The sequence below is a fragment of the Eubalaena glacialis genome, chromosome 2 (genome assembly GCF_028564815.1).
Source record: "Eubalaena glacialis isolate mEubGla1 chromosome 2, mEubGla1.1.hap2.+ XY, whole genome shotgun sequence".
Classification (NCBI taxonomy): domain Eukaryota; kingdom Metazoa; phylum Chordata; class Mammalia; order Artiodactyla; family Balaenidae; genus Eubalaena; species Eubalaena glacialis.
The window spans coordinates 648,432-670,062 of record NC_083717.1 but is presented as its reverse complement, the minus strand read 5'-3'; the positions used below and the strand labels follow the sequence as shown (position 1 = coordinate 670,062).

Here is a 21,631-nt window from a genome sequence, read left to right as displayed (position 1 = left end):
AGAATTGATAACAAAAGGGCATTTTTCTTAGAGTCTGGAGGAAACCTATGGACTATTCCAAGTAAGATAGCAAATTAAACTCCTGAGTTTAATTTTTCTTCCTTCTGAAATCTACTAACAAACATTACAGTCAAGAAACTTAAAAAAAAAAAAAAAACAACAGGGACAAGGAAAATTGGAGAATTGCAGAGGAGAATATAATAAATTTGTATATGTTGAAATTCAGTGGGAGAGTGGCAACTGCCCAGCAGATCTGAGGAATAAGAATACAAAGTCAAAAGTGGGGAAAACTGAGACCACACCCAATTTACAATGTGGAAGCCTCAAAATATCAGGAACTAGTAGTACTAAGTACCTCTGGAACTGTTTGGTAGGGTTGAGGGTGCAGGCTCCAATAAGGAAGACTGGGTGAAAGCTAGAGCCCCTTGTCCAACTCCACCCCACAGAGTCACTGCTGTCCCCAGCCCCGCATCTGTCTATAGAGGGTAAAACAGTGTCTCTGGGCTGGAGGACAGCAGCCACCGTGAGGTGTGGCTACTCTACCCAAGATGGAGATTAAGCTCCATTGAATGGAAATCTCTGTCCTGCTCACTCACAAATCTCTCGAAGCCAGTCCTTTACTCTGCTGGCTAGAGTTTGAAAAGCTCTTTCTTGCAGAATTTGACCAGCTCAACACAAAAGCTATCAAGATATTGACCTGGGGAGAACTTCAGCCAGCCTTCCCAGGGCCTCTGCTGGCCTGTGGGAAACTGCTGTGTGAATTGGAAAACGATATTTCCTCTGGGTAGATGAAGCTTTGCTAATGTCAGATTTGAAAAGCAGATCACAGTTTTGTGGGAGGAAAAAGGCATCCCTTCTTTCAGGAAGACATAGCCTCTGACCAGCGTTCATGAACTGGTAAATAAGCGAGGGCTGCATTTCAGCCCCCTTCAATCTGGTGTCTTCATAGAGAGCACTATTCTAAGTGGCCCTGAGACCACCCCAATCACCCTGTAGTAAAGCACAAAGTCAGCAAGCCCCACCTACCTACTCAAAATCTCCAATCATCCAATGAGTAACTGCATCTAAAGGATGTCTTGAACCTGTAAGATAGAATCTGAAACAAACAGAAACAAACAAATCAATCCTTGGAAGAAACACAGTGTAGCACAGAGAAGAAAAAAATCAACATCCTCAGAGTGATATAAAAGGTATCACATCCATGAAACCAGAATAGGACTCTATAAAAAAAAAAAAAAAAAAGCATTCAGGAAGCACAAATTCAATAGAATAGTTGGAAAATAAAGGTAAAGAAACCTCCCAGAAAGTGGAGCAAAAAGATAAAGAAATGAAAATAGGAAAGATTAAGAAAAAGAGAACCATGCAAAAGACGTAACTTTGGAAGATTGGCTTCAGAAGGAGATAATTGAGAAAACGGAGAGGAGGAAATGGAATGAAATAATTGGAGAATTTCCCAGAACTGAAGTGCATGAACCACTAGATTGAAAGGGCCTATCAGGTGCCTGTATACAGTGGATAAAAACAGGCCTACGATGAGAAACAGCATTATAAAATTTCAGGACGTTAAGTACACACAAACACACACACACACACACACATACACACACACACACATTTGTAATCTTCAAAAGAGAAAGAAGGAGAGAGAGAGAGAGAGAGAGATCACAAACCAAACATCAAGAATCACTCTGGGCTTCTCAACAGTAACACCAGAAGCAAGAAGAAAATGGAGCATTGCCTTCAAAACTCTTCCAACTCCTCAAAAATTACTTCCAACCTAGAATTCTATACCAAAGCAAACTTAAATTACGTATGAAAGAAGTCATGTAAGTCTTAAGAGGTTTACCTCCTTTGCACATTTTTCAAGAAGCTACTGGAGGATATGATTATCCTTTTAATATCTTTCAAACGTCTTCTAAACCTTCAAATAGAATATTGACAAGCCCAGCTCATATCCTAATTCATACTTGGTCTTGTTTGAACACATATTGGTGAAGTTCCTGACTGCTCTATTTCAAGATCATTTTACCCCACAAAAGTGTTCTTTGAGCTACTAAGAACCAGAGGAAAGCCATAGTGAAACTCAAAGCAAAAATGCAGCGCAGTCTCTTCCTTCTTCTGCAGCACCCGGCCTATATTCCGGCCACCAGAGCCCCCAAGGACTGTGAGCCCTGTCTCTCGGGTCTCCCTGATTTCTCCAGAAAGGACTCTTGGAACCTATCACAGAAGCAGAACTTGACAGGGACTCAGAGACTCTATCCCACCGACCTATTCCTGAGAAACTCTGCCCTCACTTCTACAGAGGCGCTCATGCACATGACCCAGCCTCCACTGCCTAGGAGCAGCCTGACCTCTTCTTGAGAGGGTCAGTCATTCCAGCCAATTGTAGACACTTTTCATCACTGTCACTTGTTACTAGTGTTGGGATGAGTGTACAGCTCCTGAAGTGTGTTTTCTACTAGAGTACTAAGGGCTAACAATCGGAGAGCAGTTACTGTGAGCCAGGCCTTGCTCCAAGAACCTTAAAAATATAACTTACAGATAATAATAAACTCGGGGTCATCACAGGTGGCCTCCCATGCCCATTCCCCATGGTCTTATCCTAGATTGCACCTTCTCCTAGCTCACCCCTGCCTTCCTCTGAGAGCAGTTGCAGGCTGGGCACTTATCTTTTTCTTATCACGTCTTGTAAAGGTCAGGCAGGGGAAGAGGTTAATAGTAATAATTTAAAATATTAAATTATCAGTTTATTTCCCTTCTCTACCATCTTCTCCACCTTCCTTCACTTAGACTGAGTTACCTTTAACATCTTCCAACCCAACAGGAAGAAGAATACTTGAGTGGAAACGCATTTGAGTTCTGGCCAGCCTTGCAACTGAGTTTATAGGATAGTCTTTTGCAGGAAGGAGGTAGAGAAGTTTTATTCAATTATTCTAATAACACAAGAGGTGTGGGTGAGCTCTGTTTTTTTATAATATAAATTAATAAGTGTTACAGTTTAGCTTTACCTTTCCGTGAATATTTAAAATTCCACTGACCATTTCCATATTCATCCAACTTCTCCTATTTCCCATTGCAAATATATTCCAGATCCAAGGCATTTATCCCATTTTAATTATCCCCTTTATGCCTTTGTTCATCCGTGAGGGTCTGATGTCCTTCTGGACTAGAGACGGACTCAGGAGGGGACTCGAATCTGAACAGAACTCATCATGTGTTAGAATGAACACAGACTTGTGCTAGTGAAACTTCCCTGCCTTATGCTTTTGTTCACTTAACAGGACACCACAAACCTCCTGTTAACATTAATTTCCAATATAATTAGATTAAAATTGCTTATTTGGATCAGTCCAATTGGAACTCTAGCAGAGAAAGTGAGCTGACAGCAAATTTTATTTGAATCTCTCTACTCAACAACAAACAACCTCCAATTCACGACAACAACAATAGTAATAAAAAGGATCATCTTTTATGAGCATGTAGTATAAGCACTTTACAGTCATCATCTCATTGAATCCCCACATCTATCCCATTAAAATGGCATTATTGCAAACCCTAATTTTACTGATAAGAAAACTGAGGCTCGAAGATGGCAGAGTAGAAGGACATGCTCTCACTCCCTCTTGTAAGAGCACCGGCATCACAACTAACTGCTAAACAATCATCAACAGGAAGACACTGGAACTCACCGAAAAAGATACCCCACATCCAAAGACAAAGGAGAAGCCAAAATGAGATGGTAGGAGGGGCACAATCACAATAAAATCAAATCCCATAACTGCTGGGTGGGTGACACACAAACTGGAGAACACTTATATCACAGAAGTCCACCCACTGGAGTGAAGGTTCTGAGCCCCACATCAGGCTTCCCAACCTGGGGGTCCGGCGATGGGAGGAGGAATTCCTAGATAATCAGACTTTGAAGGCTAGCGGGATTTGATTGCAGGACTTCAACAGGACTGGGGGAAACAGAGACTCCTCTCTTGGAGGGCACACACAAAGTAGTGTGTGCATCGGGACCCAGGGGAAGGAGCCATGACCCCATAGGAGACTGAACCAGACCTACCTGCTAGTGTTGGAGGGTCTCCTGCAGAGGCGGGGGCGGCTGTGTCTGACCATGAGGACAAGGACACTGGCAGCAGAAGTTCTGGGAAGTACTCCTTGGCGTGAGCCCTCCCAGAGTCCGCCATTAGCTCCATCAAAGAGCCCAGGTAGGCTCTGGTGTTGGGTCGCCTCAGGCCAAACAACCAACAGTGAGGGAACCCAGCCCCACCCATCAGCAGACAAGCGGATTAAGTTTTACTGAGCTCTGCCCACCAGAGAACAGCCAGCTCTACCCACCACCAGTCCGTCCCATCAGGAAACTTGCACAAGCCTCTTAGATAGCCTCATCCACCAGAGGGCAGACAGCAGAAGCAAGAAGAACTACAATCCTGCAGCCTGTGGAACAAAAACCACATTCACAGAAAGACAGACAAGATGAAGAGGCAGAGGGCTATGTACCAGATGGAGGAACAAGATAAAGCCCCAGAAAAACAACTAAATGAAGTGGAGATAGGTAACCTTCCAGAAAAAGATTTCAGAATAATGATAGTGAAGATGATCCAGGACCTCAGAAAAAGAATGGAGGCAAAGATCGAGAAGATGCAGGAAATGTTTAACAAAGACATAGAAGAATTAAAGAACAAACAAACAGAGATGAATAATACAGTAACTGAAATGAAAAATACACTAGAAGGAATCAATAGCAGAATAACTGAGGCAGAAGAACGGATAAGTGACCTGGAAGACAGAATGGTGGAATTCACTGCTGCGGAACAGAATAAAGAAAAAAGAATGAAAAGAAATGAAGACAGCCTAAGAGACCTCTGGGACAACATTAAACACAACAACATTTGCATTATACTGATCCCAGAAGGAGAAGAGAGAGAGAAAGGACCCGAGAAAATATTTGAAGAGATTATAGTCCAAAACTTCCCTAACATGGGAAAGGAAATAGCCACCCAAGTCCAGGTAGCACAGAGAGTCCCATACAGGATAAACCCAAGGAGAAACATGCCAAGACACATAGTAATCAAACTGGCAAAAATTAAAGACAAAGAAAAATTATTGAAAGCAGCAAGGGAAAAATGACAAATAACATACAAGGGAACTCCCATAAGATTAACAGCTGATTTCTCAGCAGAAACTGTACAGGCCAGAAGAGAGTGACATGACATTTAAAGTGATGAAAGGGAAGAACCTACAACCAAGATTACTCTACCCGGCAAGGATCTCATTCAGATTTGATGGAGAAATCAAAAGCTTTACAGACAAGCAAAAGCTAAGAGAATTCAGCACCACCAAACCAGCTCTACAGCAAATGCTAACGGAACTTCTCTAAGTGGGAAACACAAGAGAATAAAAGGACCTACAAAAACAAACCCAAAACAATTAAGAAAATGGTCATAGGAACATACATATCGATAATTACCTTAAACGTGAATGGATTAAATGCTCCAACCAAAAGACACAGGCTCGCTGAATGGATACAAAAACAAGACCCATATATATGCTGTCCACAAGAGACCCACTTCAGACCTAGGGACACATACAGACTGAAAGTGAGGGGATGGAAAAAAATATTCCATGCAAATGGAAATCAAAAGAAAGCTGGAGTAGCAATACTCATATCAGATAAAATACACTTTAAAATAAAGAATGTTACAAGAGACAAGGAAGGACGCTACATAATGATCAAGGGATCAATCCAAGAAGAAGATATAACAATTATAAATATATATGCACCCAACATAGGATCACCTCAATACATAAGGCAACTGCTAACAGCTATAAAAGAGGAAATCGACACTAACACAATAATACTGGGGGACTTTAACAGCTCACTTACACCAATGGACAGATCATCCAAAGAGAAAATTAATAAGGAAACATAAGCTTTAAATGACACAGTAGACCAGATAGATTTAATTGATATTTATAGGACATTCCATCCAAAAACAGCAGATTACACTTTCTTCTCAAGTGCGCATGGAACATTCTCCAGGATAGATCACATCTTGGGTCACAAATCAAGCCTCAGTAAATTTAAGAAAATTGAAATCATATCAAGCATCTTTTCTGACCACAGTGCTATGAGATTAGAAATCAATTACAGAGAAAAAAATGTAAAAAACACAAACACATGGAGGCTAAACAATATGTTACTAAATAACCAAGAGATCAATGAAGAAATCAAAGAGGAAATCAAAAAAATACCTAGAGACAAATGACAATGAAAACACGACGATCCAAAATCTATGGGAGGCAGCAAAAGCAGTTCTAAGAGGGAAGTTTATAGCAATACAATCCTACCTCAAGAAACAACAAACATCTCAAGTAAACAATCTAACCTTACACCTAAAAGAACTAGAGAAAGAAGAACAAACAAAACCCAAAGTTAGTAGAAGGAAAGAAATCACAAAGATCAGAGCAGAAATAAATGAAATAGAAACAAGGAAAACAATAGCAAAGATCAATAAAACTAAAAGTTGGTTCTTTGAGAAGATAAACAAAATTGATAAACCATTAGCCAGACTCATCAAGAAAAAGAAAGAGGGAGGGACTCAAATCAATAAAATTAGAAATGAAAAAGGAGAAGTTACAGCAGACACCGCAGAAATACAAAGCATCCTAAGAGACTACTACAAGCAACTCTACGTCAATAAAATGGACAACCTGGAAGAAATGGACAAATTCTTAGAAAGGTATAACCTTCCAAGACTGAACCAGGAAGAAATAGAAAATATGAACAGACCAATCACAAGTAATGAAATTGAAACTGTGATTAAAAATCTTCCAACAAACAAAAGTCCAGGACCAGATGGCTTCACAGGTGAATTCTATCAAACATTTGGAGAAGAGCTAACACCCATCCTTCTCAAACTCTTTCAAAAAATGGCCAAGGAAGGAACACTCCCAAACTCATTGTATGAGGCCACCATCACCCTGATACCAAAACCAGACAAAGATACTACAAAAAAAGAAAATTACAGACCAGTATCACTCATGAATATAGATGCAAAAATCCTCAACAAAATACTAGCAAACAGAATCCAACAACACGTTAAAAGGATCATACACCATGATCAAGTGGGATTTATCCCAGGGGTGCAAGGATTCTTCAATATATGCAAATCAATCAATGTGATACACCATATTAACAAACTGAAGAAGAAAAATCATATGATCTTCTCAATAGATGCAGAAAAAGCTTTTGACAAAATCCAACACCCATTTATGATAAAAGCCCTGCAGAAAGTTGGCATAGAGGGAACCTACCTCAACATAATAAAGGCCACAGCAAACATCATTCTCAGTGGTGAAAAACTGAAAGCATTTCCTCTAAGATCAGGAACGAGACAAGGATGTCCACTCTCACCACTATTATTCAACATAGTTTTGGAAGTCCTAGCCACGGCAATCAAAGAAGAAAAAGAAATAAAAGGAATACAAATTGGAAAGGAAGAAGTAAAACTGTCACTGTTTGCAGATGACATGATACTATACATAGAGAATTCTAAAGATGCCACCAGAAAGCTACTAGAGCTAATCAATGAATTTGGTAAAGTTGCAGGATACAAAATTAATGCACAGAAATCTCTTGCATCCCTATATACTAATGATGAAAAATCTGAAAGAGAAATTAAGGAAACACTGCCATTTACCACGGCAACAAAAAGAATAAAATACCTAGGAATAAACCTACCTAAGGAGACAAAAGACATGTATGCAGAAAACTATAAGACACTGATGAAAGAAATTAAGGATGAAATAAACAGATGGAGAGATATGACATGTTCTTGGATTGGAAGAATCAATATTGTGAAAATGAATATACTACCAAAGCAATCTACAGATTCAAAGCAATCTTCAGATTCAATGCAATCCCTATCAAATTACCAATGGCATTTTTTACAGAACTAGAACAAAAAGTCTTAAAATTTGTATGGAGACACAAAAGACCCCAAATAGCCAAAGCAATCTTGAGGGAAAAAAACGGAGCTGGAGGTATCAGGCTTTCAGACTTCAGACTCTACTACAAAGCTACAGTAATCAAGACAATAGGGTACTGGCATAAAAACAGAAATATAGATCAATGGAACAGGATAGAAAGCCCAGAGGTAAACCCACACACCTATGGTCAACTAATCTATGACAAATGAGGCAAGGATATACAATGGAGAAAAGACAGTCTCTTCAATAAGTGGTGCTGGGAGAACTGGACAGCTACATGTAAAAGAATGAAATTAGAACACTCCCTAACACCATACACAAAAATAAACTCAAAATGGATTAGAGACCTAAATGTAAGACTGAACACTATAAAACTCTTAGAGGAAAACATAGGCAGAACACTCTTTGACATAAATCACAGCAAGATCTTTTTTGATCCACCTCCTAGAGTAATGAAAATAACAAAAATAAACAAATGGGACGTAATTAAATTTAAAGGTTTTTGCACAGCAAAGGAAACTACAAACAAGACGAAAAGACAACCCTCAGAATGGAAGAAAATATTTGCAAATGCATCAATGGACAAAGGATTAATCTCCAAAATATATAAACAGCTCATGCAGCTCAATATTAAAAAAACCACCCAATCCAAAAATGGGCAGAAGATGTAAATAGACATTTCTCCACAGAAGACATACAGATGGCCAAGAAGCACATGAAAAGCTGCTCAACATCACTAATTATTAGAGAAGTGCAAATCAAAACTACAATGAGGTATCACCTCACACCAGTTAGAATGGGCATCATCAGAAAATCTACACACAACAAATGCTGGAGAGGGTGTGCAGAAAAGGGAACCCTCTGGCACTGTTGGTGGGAATGTAAATTGATACAGCCACTATGGAGAACAGTATGGAGGATCCTTAAAAAACTACAAATAGAACTACCATATGACCCAGCAATCCCACTACTGGGCATACACCCAGAGAAAACCATAATTCAAAAATACACATGTACCCCAATGTTCACTGCAGCAGTATTTACAATAGCCAGGGCATGGAAGCATCCTAAATGCCCATCAACAGATGAATGGATAAAGAAGATGTGGTACATATATACAATGGAATATTACTCAGCCATAAAAAGGAACGAAATCGGGTCATTTGTAGAGACATGGATGGCTCTAGAGACTGTCATACGGAGTGAAGTAAGTCAGAAAGAGAAAAACAAATATCGTATATTAACACATATATGTGGAACCTAGAAAAATGGTACAGATGTACCAGTTTGCAGGGCAGAAATTGAGACACAGATGCAGAGAACAAACGTTTGGACACCAAAGGGGGAAAGTGGCAGGGTGCGGTGGTGGTTTGATGAATTGGGAGATTGAGATTGACATATATACACTAATATGTATAAAATGGATAACTAATAAGAACCTGCTGTATAAAAAAATACATAAAATAAAATTCAAAAAAAAAGTATCATGCAGAAATCCTACTTGGAATAGTATGCCACAATAAAGCGAAAACATGTACTTACACAAATGAAAAAAAAAAGAAAAGAAAAGAAAAGAACAAAAACTGAGGCTCAGGGAAAGTTACCCCAGGTCATACACAGTGAGGAGAATATAAGACTCAAAACCAGACTCTCTGAACCCAAGATGTGAACTCACAGCCACTACCTTCCATAATCTATGAGCACGTTCTTTTTTCTTTTTTACTCGAGAGAATTACCTTTGTCACTTTGATCTACCCAATAGCAAAATACAATTCTAAACAACCGTGTCCATGTGTGTCTTTTTATCCATCCTTACCCTATCTTTTCTTTGGCATTCTTATCCGGGAAACCTCCGTAGACACAAATGTTCTTTATATTTGATAGGAAGAAAAATGGAAGAGTGACTTGAAGCTGTTCCAAGTGACACCGTGAGCTTCTGCCCAGGGCGTGCAGAGACTTGTCGCTTCCTTTTCCTCTAGCAGAGAGCAGGGTCCCATGAACTCCTGATCCAGCCAGAAACCAAGTCATTCTCCATTTCTAGCATTCTGTAAAGAGGGCTGTTAGGGCACTCTTTGTTATGTGACCTATTTCTCCAACCCAGGACAGCAGACCCAACACTCTAAATCTCCTCTGTGTGTGTGTGTGTGTGTGTGTGTGTGTGTGTGTGTGTGTATCTGGGCACAACAGCGCTCTAGTGGAAGGCTCATGTAAAGACAACTTGAGGGAAAACCAGAGGACAAACCTACTCCAATGTGAAGGAACGTCTACACAGAGAGGGCAGTGGATGGAACCAGCAGACCCTCCCAAGCTCTGTGGACATGGCCCTTGGATCACAGGGCATGTGCTCCTGTCACCCAGAGGCAAGCAGACACCATGAAAAGGCAAGCTCCTTGCTTCACTTCACCGAAAAGCAGAATCAAAAGTTTTGCCCCAACCAGCAAATGTAACATGTGTTTTGAGGCCCATGGCTCTGGGGAGCTGCCACGTGAAATGAGTTACCAAGGCTCCGAGTTGGGGTCGGGACCCACCGAGAGTCTCTGCAGCAGAGCCCAGCCCGCCGGACAGCCAGGAGGCCACCGGCCCGGAGGACAGGGTCCAGAGGCATCGTGCGTTCCTGGGTCGCGCAAACCTCACCTCAGTGCCTGGGACACTGACAGCAGAAGAAGGGTTCAGATCAGCTCTGGGAACGCCAGAGTTTTCTGGGAAACCCGCTGAGCTCGGCATGCATGCAGGTATTTCAGCGCTCCTCTGGCTCTAATGAGAACTCCTATTCCCAGCCTGGGTTCGCCCGAACAATGTCAAGTCAAACCACAAGAAAATCTGTTATCACTCAAATTGGTACTTTTCATACAACTGAAATATTACATAAAGTCATGAACTGTTAGTTGTAAAAGTAGAAATTGGACGCAGACTCCGATTCCCTTGCTACCTTTGTCTCACCTTCCAGGGGATGTGAAGCTCGGGTCACAGCTGCATTCTGAGGGCACGTGCCTTGTGATCAAAGCCTTTGCCACTGGAAGAAGTACTCGTGCACCCAATCCACAGACCCCTCTCAGTGCACCTCCCCGTGTCCTCGTTCACACCAACGCTGTGAAAAGTTATGTGTTTGAATGATGTTTTAAAGTGCTCTGTGCAATTAAGTTCTAAAGCAAGGGAGCTGGTTTTCCTTCAGTGTATATATGAAACTCCCAATAAATTTAAGGTCTCTGGGTATGTTTGGGGGAGGGGGAGGATGAAAAAGAGGAAAGTTTTTGAAAGGAACAAACACTTCAAAAAGGTAAATCTGAGGTGTTTTTCCTCCTTATAAGATTTTTAAATGTTTTTATAGTTGGAAAAAGTCTACAAATCAAAAAATATATCCTGGAAAAAAAATGCATACCAATTCCATAATCACTTGTACCCAGTTTGCATCTCACCTTCCTAAGGAAAGTACTCCTTTTGAGTCATGACCGCAAAGTATCACATGCCACCTTCCCCTTGCCATGTGTGTTAGTGATTTGAAAACATGCTGCTCTTTCCTTTCTGCTAGCTGCCCCTCAAATGCAGGATTTTGCACTAAGTTTCCATTATGTGGCTGTTTATAGTCGTTTTAAAGCGTTCCTCCGGGTGCCCTAGTTTGCTTGTGAAGCTCTTAAGAAAAACATATATTCCTGAGCCTAATTCAAAACCAAGACACATACACAGTACATGTTGTTCAGATAATGGTTTGGGAAAGTCGCACATCCTTACTCAATTTGTAAAGCAGCATTAGCTACGCAGCCTCTGGTTGTATTAACGATGCAATGAGGAGCATTCATTAACGGCAAAATAAAGTTCAGGGAAAATAAATTCAGAGAGCAGCATCACCCAAAGAGGGTCCTAGGGATGCCTCTCAAGCATCAAGCCCTTCCTACCTTTAGCGGGCAGAGAATGTTACACTTCCAACTCTATACCCTTGATTGAGAACGTTCCTGGCTAAGGAAAATGGCCAGAGCAGGATAAGATTAACGAACAAAGAAAAGATCCCAGTGCCTGGCACATAGTAAGCTTGGTAGCTAATAAAACCATTTCACGCTGTACAAACATCAGGTAGCCTGTGGCCCGAGGCCAGTGAGTCACTGAAGCTATGTTTAAGGGGGCAGCTGTCACCTCTACCACATGTACCTTTCTAAGCCATGCTTTTCTCCTTTCATCTATTTTTAAACCTTTCACCCTTGTCTACATTTTAGTCATTTAAAACACTGGACTGCTGGGCTCCCCTGATCAAGCTTTTAGGCCAAACATTCACTCACCACCATATTGGATATGGAAGGAAACCTCGTGGTGAGAGCAAGAAACTGAGGCAAAATTAATTCCCCGAAGAGCAGTAGTCCTTTTGATGCACTCAGGAGTAGAAGTTCGGTAATAGACAAAGTCATTTACGCAGTTGGGTCATAAAAGGTACTGGCATTGACTGAACACTGTGTTCTAACATAGCGTGTGTGACGGCACAGGGCATGCCCTCCCAGCAGCCCCGTCCAGTAGACTCCAGGGGCCGCCAGCACGCCACAGGCTCTGTCACAGACACAGGTGCCAGCAGCATGCCAGACGTTTCACACTCACTGTTCACTGGTTTAGGTAATTTGAAATTATGTAACTGGCGTCAAGGGCTTGGGAATAAATGCATCTGACCCTTGGAAAGCTGGAGAGGGAACCACAGAACAGCACCCAGGTCTGAGGGGAGCATGGGCAAAACACCGGCCCGTTTTTGGCAGGCATCAGCCAATGGGCTGCTTTCTAAGGGAGCCGTGCCAGGCAGCGGTGGCAGTGGCTGAGGCCAAGTGAAGCCTGGACCATCGGTACCCACGGAGTCAACCAGAGACAAGGGAGGGCCTGGAGCAAGTGCGATAGGGGCAGACGGGCCACAGGGCCAACATGCCTGCTTCCTTGTTCTTCTCAAACTCACCAGGGCTGGGCTCCAACGAATAACTGCCAGAACCAGACTTTGGAACTGGTGAAGAAATCACCATGATAATGGATGGCAGTTACGGAGCACTTACTCTGTCCCGGGCCCTTGGTTTTTGGGATTCGAATGCATAGCCTGTATGAAGCCAGGCTCCCATGGTCCATTCGTGACTGGGACATGCAGTCCGAGACACACAAGCCTGGCCGCCCAGGAGCAACTGAAAGTAACTGTTATCCTGGTTTCCCTCTCTCTTGAAGCTAGAGAGCACAGTCGTGTACTGTTAAGCTCTTTAAAATCTCCTACCTTTGTTCCACTCAGTATCTCTCTCTCTCTGAAGTTGCTCCCAAACAAGCCCCCTACTCCAAGCTCTCCAAACCCTCTCTTCAAAACCGGGTGGATCCTCTGCCCTTTCTGGTGTAACGTCTCCCTGCCTTTGCTTCTCCAGTTTCCCCCCTCACACACGGCCTCAGGGAACAATCAGACGAAACTGGAAGAGGGGAAGGTGGGGGGATACAAAGATCAAAAGATAGAGAGACCGCAAGAGCCTGTGAACACAGGTGGTCAAGCACTTTTAAAGGTGTGTACTGTCTCATCCATCTTCACGATGACCCTCAGAGGTAGGTGAGCCCATTAAACACATGAGAAGGCAGAGCTGAAAGGTTCCATAACTTGCCCAGTAAGTGGAGAAGTCAGGATACAAATCCAAGGAGCTGCAACCTCAAAGCCCACGGCCTTGACTACTATTTGACACTGCCTTTTCTACAGAGGAGCTGAACGGCGTGAGGAGCCGTCTAGTTCCTCACTCAGGCAGGTAGTTGGGGTTCACAGCTGGAGCTCCATTTCACGTCTCCCCAGACTTAAAAAACCAACAAAAAAACTGCTGCAGGAGAGGCCCAGACTAGAGCAGAGTGAGGCAGGCTGTCCCTGCGAGGCAAGCTTAGGTGAGTTCTCCGTAGCAAGTCTCTGCCCCTCTTGTCCTCCAGTTTTCTGAATAGCATATGCAGGGCAGTTGGACACTGGAGCATTTCTACATCCCATTTGCTCGTAGAAATCAAGCTTTTAAGGTGGCATCAGGCCCCCTAATCCAGGGCCCAGAAACATCCACAGGTAACTGACATTATTCATTATGATGACATGACTATAATTTTAAAAATTAATATAGTAATAAATATTGTCTGTTAAAGTGATTTAGACTGGTGGGAGAATGTTAATGATGTATTTTATAAGACAGTGGAATCAACGAGGGAACTCATGAACTCATATTAATCATCTATTTTACCTGGGAAAAGGAGGGAAAAAACCCTCAAGTGATTATGTAATTTACTGAGAAACTGATTGGAACGTTTGGTTTTGATAAAATAACTAATTTGAAGATTAGAAAGTAGAACGAAGGGGAAAACAGGCCCCTCTGAGAACAGAGGAGTATTTAGGCTCCCTCGACGTCAAGCCTGGGATGCTCTTAGTTAATGATTTAGTAATGATGCGGCAGCGTGAACTCCCCACGTTTACAGCAAGCGCTCCACACATGAAGATAATGGAAGGTTACAGTGATGAGGTGGGAGACTAAAATCTGTGAGAGCATGATAAAAAAGTGGTGGATGAACTTCTGTGCTAAATACGCATTCAGAAGAGACAGTCTAAATTTCATATCGTCATATCTGCTTTAAAAGCTTTCATGTAATAGTAAGGTGAGGCATAAACAAATAAGTAGATTGGTAAAAATACCAAACTGTAGATCAAGAGTTGAAAGTTGCAAGCTAGGAAAGGGGTTCAAGTGTGAGCTGCTATAGAAAGACTTTTAAGCTATGCGCTGCAGTAGCCAAGGAGAGCTGGCTACTACTCTGTTCTTCCTTCCACTTTCCCACTATTTCCTCTTTCTGCAGAGAGAGAGACAGAGACAGAGAATGAGAATATAAATTAAGTGTGTTCGTGTGTGTGTGTGTGTATAAAACTGTGTAACAATCTTATACTGACCTATATTCCCATGGCCACATCCCGGACTTTGTCAATTCTCAAGACAACCTTATCTATAAATCTTAAACTCCAAATAATCCATTCTCAGACTATAATGTCCTATTTTTCAACTTCTTCCTATGCTTCATTCCCACTGACACTGTTTTCCTACTTCGCTGAGGTCTCTCTTCCTAATTCTCCCAGATTATCAGTAGACTTCTGTTTTACTTCCCTTCCAGCCCAGCCCAGACTGCATCGCTGTTCAAATGAATTACAATCCTATAATATATGTCCTCTGTCCTACATCCTACACCTAGGTTACTGAATGATGCTGGAGAAAAACTCTCAATAACACTCTTAAAAGATAAACTGAGGCATTTACAAGAGTCTATTTGAGCAAACATTGATTCAAATCAGGCGGCACCAAATTGAAAATGGTTAGGAGGGCTCCACCAACAGGAGCCAGGGGATGGTTTTTATAGAGAAGATGTTACCAAAAGTGGGGTCTGGCTGCTTGTCGCTCAAAAGCCAATAAAGAGGCAAGGTTGGTGGAAAGGAGAGTTTGCTTTATTTTGGATGCTGGTAACCAGATCGGGGGTGGGGGGAGGGTGGACCCCTGTCCAAGGGCCTACTCCCTCCCACACCCCCCTGACAATCGGGGCAAGAGCTTTTATAGACAGAGGGAGGGGGCTCCATGCAGAAACAGCACAGTCAGCTCTGATGGTCATCTTGACATTGGTCACGTGGTGGTCTGACCAGAATCATCTTGATCGTTTAAGTACCTACAGGACGGCTCACAGGACATGGCTCAGAATATTACCTATAGCCCTTGAAGAGAAACTAAAGGTCCTTGACTTTGCTTAATGACTAAACTATTTTTATTTAGTCTTGTTGGACTGTTTTCCTTTGTTTCTGCATTTTCTCACTTCTGTGATTAAACTTATTCTTTGGCTTAAGGAGGCTTAAGAAACTGGTAAGAGAATGAATGAAAAGATGGACTGTAGACTCTAAACTGGTTATGGAGGAAGTGAAGACAGGAGATGGTTTAAGAAAAAGTACACAGGCCAGTGGGCTAGAGGTCGTGATGAGAGCAAACAAGTAAGTTCAATGGCCAAATCAAAGAGTCTGGAGGTTGGACTGTTGAGAGTGATGAAAAATAAAAATAAAAATAAAAATAAAATAGAAATAAGAACCAGGGTGTGACCCTGGAAGTGGGGGCTAAAGTGTGGTGAAAATCACTGACATGAGGAGGTCAAGAAACAGAGAGGCCAGACACCCTTCAATACCCCAGTGTGATCAAGGTCTCCTCTTGTACAACCTCCTAAATGTTTCACATTTTGCTTTCTTATTTAAGTCATCAGTCTACCTGGAATGGATGTTTATGTATGAGATTACATACATTTACATTACATTTTCATTTTCTTCTCTTTGGATAACCAGCTGTCCTTGGGCCATCTGTTGAACAGTTTAGTCCCTAAATATCCCTTGAACTCATTCCTTCCATGCTGTTCCCGGTTCTGCTTTACTCAGTTCTTATCACCTCTGGCCTGATGTGTTGCCGTTCCCACCAGCCGCCTCTCTCCACAGTCCTTATTCTATTAAGTTGCCATAAAATGTATCTTTCTAAAATACAAATATGACCATGTCACTCTCCTGATTAAAGTGCTTCAACAACTTCCTTTTATTACCTGCAGAATAAAAGCCAGACTCCTAAGCCTGCCATATTTAAGATGTTTCACAGTATTTTTCTTTACAATATTTCTTTCCTTATCCAGACATCCTCATTCTATGACATTATCCACATTTGTACTCAAAGGCTACTGTATGAAAAATGTTCAATTCAAATTACATTTTAAATCTTTCATCAGAACTATTAGTTAGAATTATAATTGATGATAGATTTTAAAAGTTCTAATTAATTTACTTGATATTTATTTGGCATCTACTGTGTATCAGGCACTCTACGGTTTTATAAGATTCTTCCAGAGTTTACAATCTAAAGTAGGACAAAAAGCATTAATACAAGTCTGTGAAAAAGGGAAGAATACAAGTATAGCAACAGACATTTGAGCAAACAACTATGAGAGTTCTGATGAGGGAGAAATGGCATTTTGTTTGACAGAAATCAGCGGAGGCTTTGTAGAAAAGTTAGCTGGGTCATGAAAGGTGGATAACGGAGAGTCAGAGAAGGAGATGGGAGGACATTTTAGGTAGAGTAATGGCACCAATCAAGGCAAAAGAAGTGGGGAAGCGTGACCTTGGAGTACAGGATGGAACAGGAGAAAGATGAATGGCTAGAAAGGTAAACTGAGGCCAGAGCACAGAAATCCTTCAAGGACAGGTTAAGAGACTGGGCTCTAGTTAGCTGGCACTGGGAGTCGATGAAAGTCTCTATTAAGGGACTGATTGATATAATTAGGTTGTGACGCGATGGGGTAGACTGGAATGCAGAGAGATTAAGCCTTGGAGGATACACCAACAGTCTAGGCATGATACCCTGCTGGCTTGTCTCCGGAGGTGGAGAAGCCACAAAGGATGCAAGAGAAATTTCAAAGCAGAAATTTCGAGCAGTTAGATGACCAAAGAAAGGAGGGAGAAACAGGTCTAGCTCAGCTCCATTGAATAAAAAGGTAAGAATTTCATGAGAAATTCCTGCATCTGATTAAGTACCATTTATATTTGCATTTGCCACAGTGGAATTTCTCGGCCATTTTTTCGGTGACTTAGAAAGCATTTCCTATTTAACATCATTCTTATATCCTAACTTTACGTGTTTAGATTAATGGCTTTATTCTTATTTCCCTTCTCCCCCTGCTCGTCCGTGTGTGGCAGCTTCTACTGCGTATGGTGGGGTCACCTGACCAGGATCTCCAGGAAGCCGCAGCTGGCTGTATATCCAACATTCGCAGGTTGGCTCTTGCTACAGAAAAGGCGAGATACACTTGAAACTTGAACGGACATGATAGCTACCAAATGCTACACGACACAGGCCATGTCACTCCCAGGGCCAGGAGGCCTCAACTGGGGAACATTTCATAGCAAATCCTTTACAAACAAATGTCTGAAAACACAGGAATTTAGAAATGCAAAGGATGCTGTTCATCCAAAAATTGTATGGGTATTTTTGTTCTATTTTAGGGATATGCCATGTAATGACATGTAAAGCCAATATATTTGTGATAATTTTCCAGGAATTTGAGAATATATGTATACAGCTTGTGTGTGTGTGTGTGTGTATATATATATAGATATCGGCGATGCTTTTGCATTTGTGGTGATTTTAATAAAGATATGGCCTTCCCGTTGTGCATTTTTAGAGTCATTCATGAATGTCTTTAGAATTCTCTTTCTGTTAAACCAATCTGTCTTGACACTATGGTTTTGTTTGTTTGATTGCTTGCAACCCACGGGAGAGCTCTGAGGAGATGTGCTGATTTCACAAACTGTTATGGAATAGAATTCAGAGTTAAGCAGCTGGGCTGAGAGAGAGCATCCCGAGGTCATTCCAAGTTTCTCCTAAAACTATCAAACATCTGAGAAGACAACGTATAACTGTCACTGTACCAGATAATGCAAATCACAAAAACATAAGCAATGAGTGAGATTTTCACTTTTGGATTTCCAAAGTATAAACAATTAGATGTTTTATTTCCCTCACAGGATTCACCAACACTTTTATTGAAAGAATTAGTTTATGCTGATGTAAGGATAATATTACTTCACAGAAAATTGCTTTGAATTTCTGAACTTGTTTTCAGCACAAACAAACAATACTTTTTAAAAAGTGGCTACAAAGGATTAATGGCATTTTATCAGGTTATAGAAACATTAGAAGCCACTTAAAAGAATCACATATGTAACCTTGGTGTGCTGCAATGTTTGGGAACTAACCGTCCCCAGCATCTAAAACTAGCGAGGAAAATAGCTTTGTCCGCATCCACTCAGTAAACTGACAATCTCACTTAATGCTTTAAAGAGCAGGGAAGGTTTTATTGAAAACTATTAAGTACTGTGTATGTTTTTCATAATTTGGAGAAGTTCATAAACTTAACTGAATTAAATGTAAATAATTTGTATGAAATGAAAAGCCTGTACAGGATGAAAATTATACCAGTGGAAGATTCTCCGATAAAAAGGTAAGGCATTTCTGAGAACTTTAAGGTTTTGTAAAACACCAATTCATCTTCACTGCTTTTCAAAGGAGGTTATAAAAGAGGATAATAGAAACAAGGAAATGGTATCAAGGCTAACAAAGAATAGAATTTAAATAATAGTGTAAATCCTTTAGCTTTAAACAGTAGTTATTTCTAATGTTAAAGTCACTGGTTAGCTGTGTTTTACTAACATTAAAAACACATCTAGAGGGCTTCCCTGGTGGCACAGTGGTTGAGAACCTGCCTGCCAATGCAGGGGACGCGGGTTCGAGCCCTGGTCTGGGAAGATCCCACAGGCCGTGGAGCAACTAGGCCCGTGAGCCACAACTACTGAGCCTGCGCGTCTGGAGCCTGTGCTCCGCAACGAGAGAGGCCGCGACAGTGAGAGGCCCGCGCACCGCGATAAAGAGTGGCCCCCGCTCGCCGCAACTAGAGAAAGCCCTCGCACAGAAACGAAGACCCAACACAGCCAAAAATAAATAAGTAAATAAAAAAGATTAAGATGGTAAATTAAAAAAAAAACCACATCTAGAAATCATGGATTATGACAGCTATAGAAAATTAATAAATATATTATTGTTACATTATTATTAAAGGAAGCTTTCACCATCATTTTAAGATTTTTAAATATTCTTGGAATTAGTGGGTCCTGAGAATGGAGGGAAGCAGCAGAAAATAAACAAACAAACAAAAAACAGCAGCAGCACCAAGAACTGGATGAATGGTTGGGAAGGATTGTTCCTTTACCATATGCAAGCTTGGGGCTTTCGTTTGCATGATTACTAAATGCATAAAATAAGAGCAACAGTACCATTTTAAAGGAAACTAAGCTTGTGGAAACAGATACAGTAAGCTAAGGTGAAAATCATCTTGTGTATTTCTAAGAATTGTTTCTTTTAATTCTTGAGCACCAGGAATATAGTACCTTTAAAGTAAACAAAAGAGAAACTGAATTTAAAGGTCACTCTTTGGCTGTGTGTGTGTGTGTGTGTGAAATGGCATAACAGAAAATTCTGACCTTACTAGAAAAATGTCAACGGCAGTGAGTGAAAGCACCCAGAGATGTCAGAGAACAAACATGCCGAAGATCACACTATTTCTTTGCTACTCCATGCAAAGAGACCATCTTTTCTCTCTCCATGGGAGAGCACTTACTTTTTTTTTGCTTTAGTTTTTGTATAAGATGTTTTGTTTTATAGTTGTTTTCTGCTTTAAAGCTGATGACATTAATTCTAAGTTTTCAGCAACAAAGTTCTTTTTTAGGTTTTATTCTTCCCCAGGACATCCTGGGAATCCAGTATGTTCTTCATGATAGCTGGCTATTTCAGTCTGAAAGGAGTTTAAGGTGGAAGGAATTTTAAATAGATACTCTTTGATCTTCTACTGTCTTTAGCTTGGAAAGTTTCCTTTTAGAAATCCTGGTCACCATCATTCTGCTGTTGGTAGTCACTATTATTTTGCCTCTCAGGATGACTTGTGTGAAAATAGTTTCTTTTTAAAACTTCTCTAGGTTCTGAAAGTGAGTGGAAGGTTAGATGTCTTAGGGAATGACATTGCAAATCCTATTATTTTGATAGATTTTGGAATTACCATTACGCATCTCTAAGGCATTTGCATGGACTTGAAAGTCAATGATTCAAAATATTTGGAAAATTTATTTCCACTTAGGAAAATGAGAAATTCAGTTGTTGATAAACAGACAGCCATCTAACAAGATTAGGTTAAAAATAATAAAGAAAATTTCACAGTCCAAATAATTGAAGGTGTGTAATCACATTCCATAAAAGACAAGAATGGAATAGGCTATGTCCATTCTTACAATTCAGTGAAAACAGTAAGGACACCCACTTATTTAAGAACCTCACTGCTGGGGCTTCCCTGGTGGCGCAGTGGTTGAGAGTCTGCCTGCCAATGCAGGGGACGCGGGTTCGAGCCCTGGTCTGGGAAGATCCCACATGCCGTGGAGCAAATGGGCCCGTGAGCCACAACTACTGAGCCTGTGCATCTGGAGCCTGTGCTCCGCAACAAGAGAGGCCGCGATAGTGAGAGGCCCGCGCACCGCGATGAAGAGTGGCCCCCGCTCGCCGCAACTGGAGAAAGCCCTCGCACAGAAACGAAGACCCAACACAGCCAAAAATAATAAATAAACAAATAAAAATAAAATAAAATAAAATAAAAAATAATCAGGTAAAAAAAAAAAACCTCACTGCCTCAAATGCATTAAGTGCCCAAAAAACACCTATGTTCCTCCTGTACTTAACTGTAAAAAGTGGGAGTCTCTTCCTCAGTGAGAAAGGAGTAGAAAGAGAACAACATTGTATATGATGCTACCTAATGCTGTCACTGTATTAGGTACTTCCTACTTGTGATCTCATTTAAAATACAGGAGAATTGGTAAAACGGCTAATCTCGTATCATACTAGGGTCTATCTAAATGGGCACAGTTATTCTGCAAGGACAATTTGGCAATGCACACCAGAAGCTTTTTAATTTTTTATGCCCTTTGGATTATGCCCAAGGGTTTATGTACAAGGGTGTTCACCACGTCATTATTTATAATGGCAAAATGTTAGGGAAAAATTGGTTAATTCAATTATGGTGCAAC

General features: G+C 41.1%; 1 protein-coding gene across 2 annotated transcripts in view; it reads left to right on the top strand.

Moving 5' to 3' along the window:
• The window catches only part of ODAD2 (outer dynein arm docking complex subunit 2), a 180,707-nt gene extending 162,544 nt beyond the window's left edge, over positions 1 to 18,163 (top strand). For both annotated transcript variants that reach the window (XM_061181520.1, XM_061181521.1), the window contains one exon: positions 17,705 to 18,163. In XM_061181520.1, coding sequence (XP_061037503.1) covers positions 17,705 to 17,818 — 114 coding nt within the window. In that variant the 3' untranslated portion in view covers positions 17,819 to 18,163. The remainder of the gene's footprint in view (positions 1 to 17,704) is intronic.
• Positions 18,164 to 21,631: the final 3,468 nt, after the last annotated feature.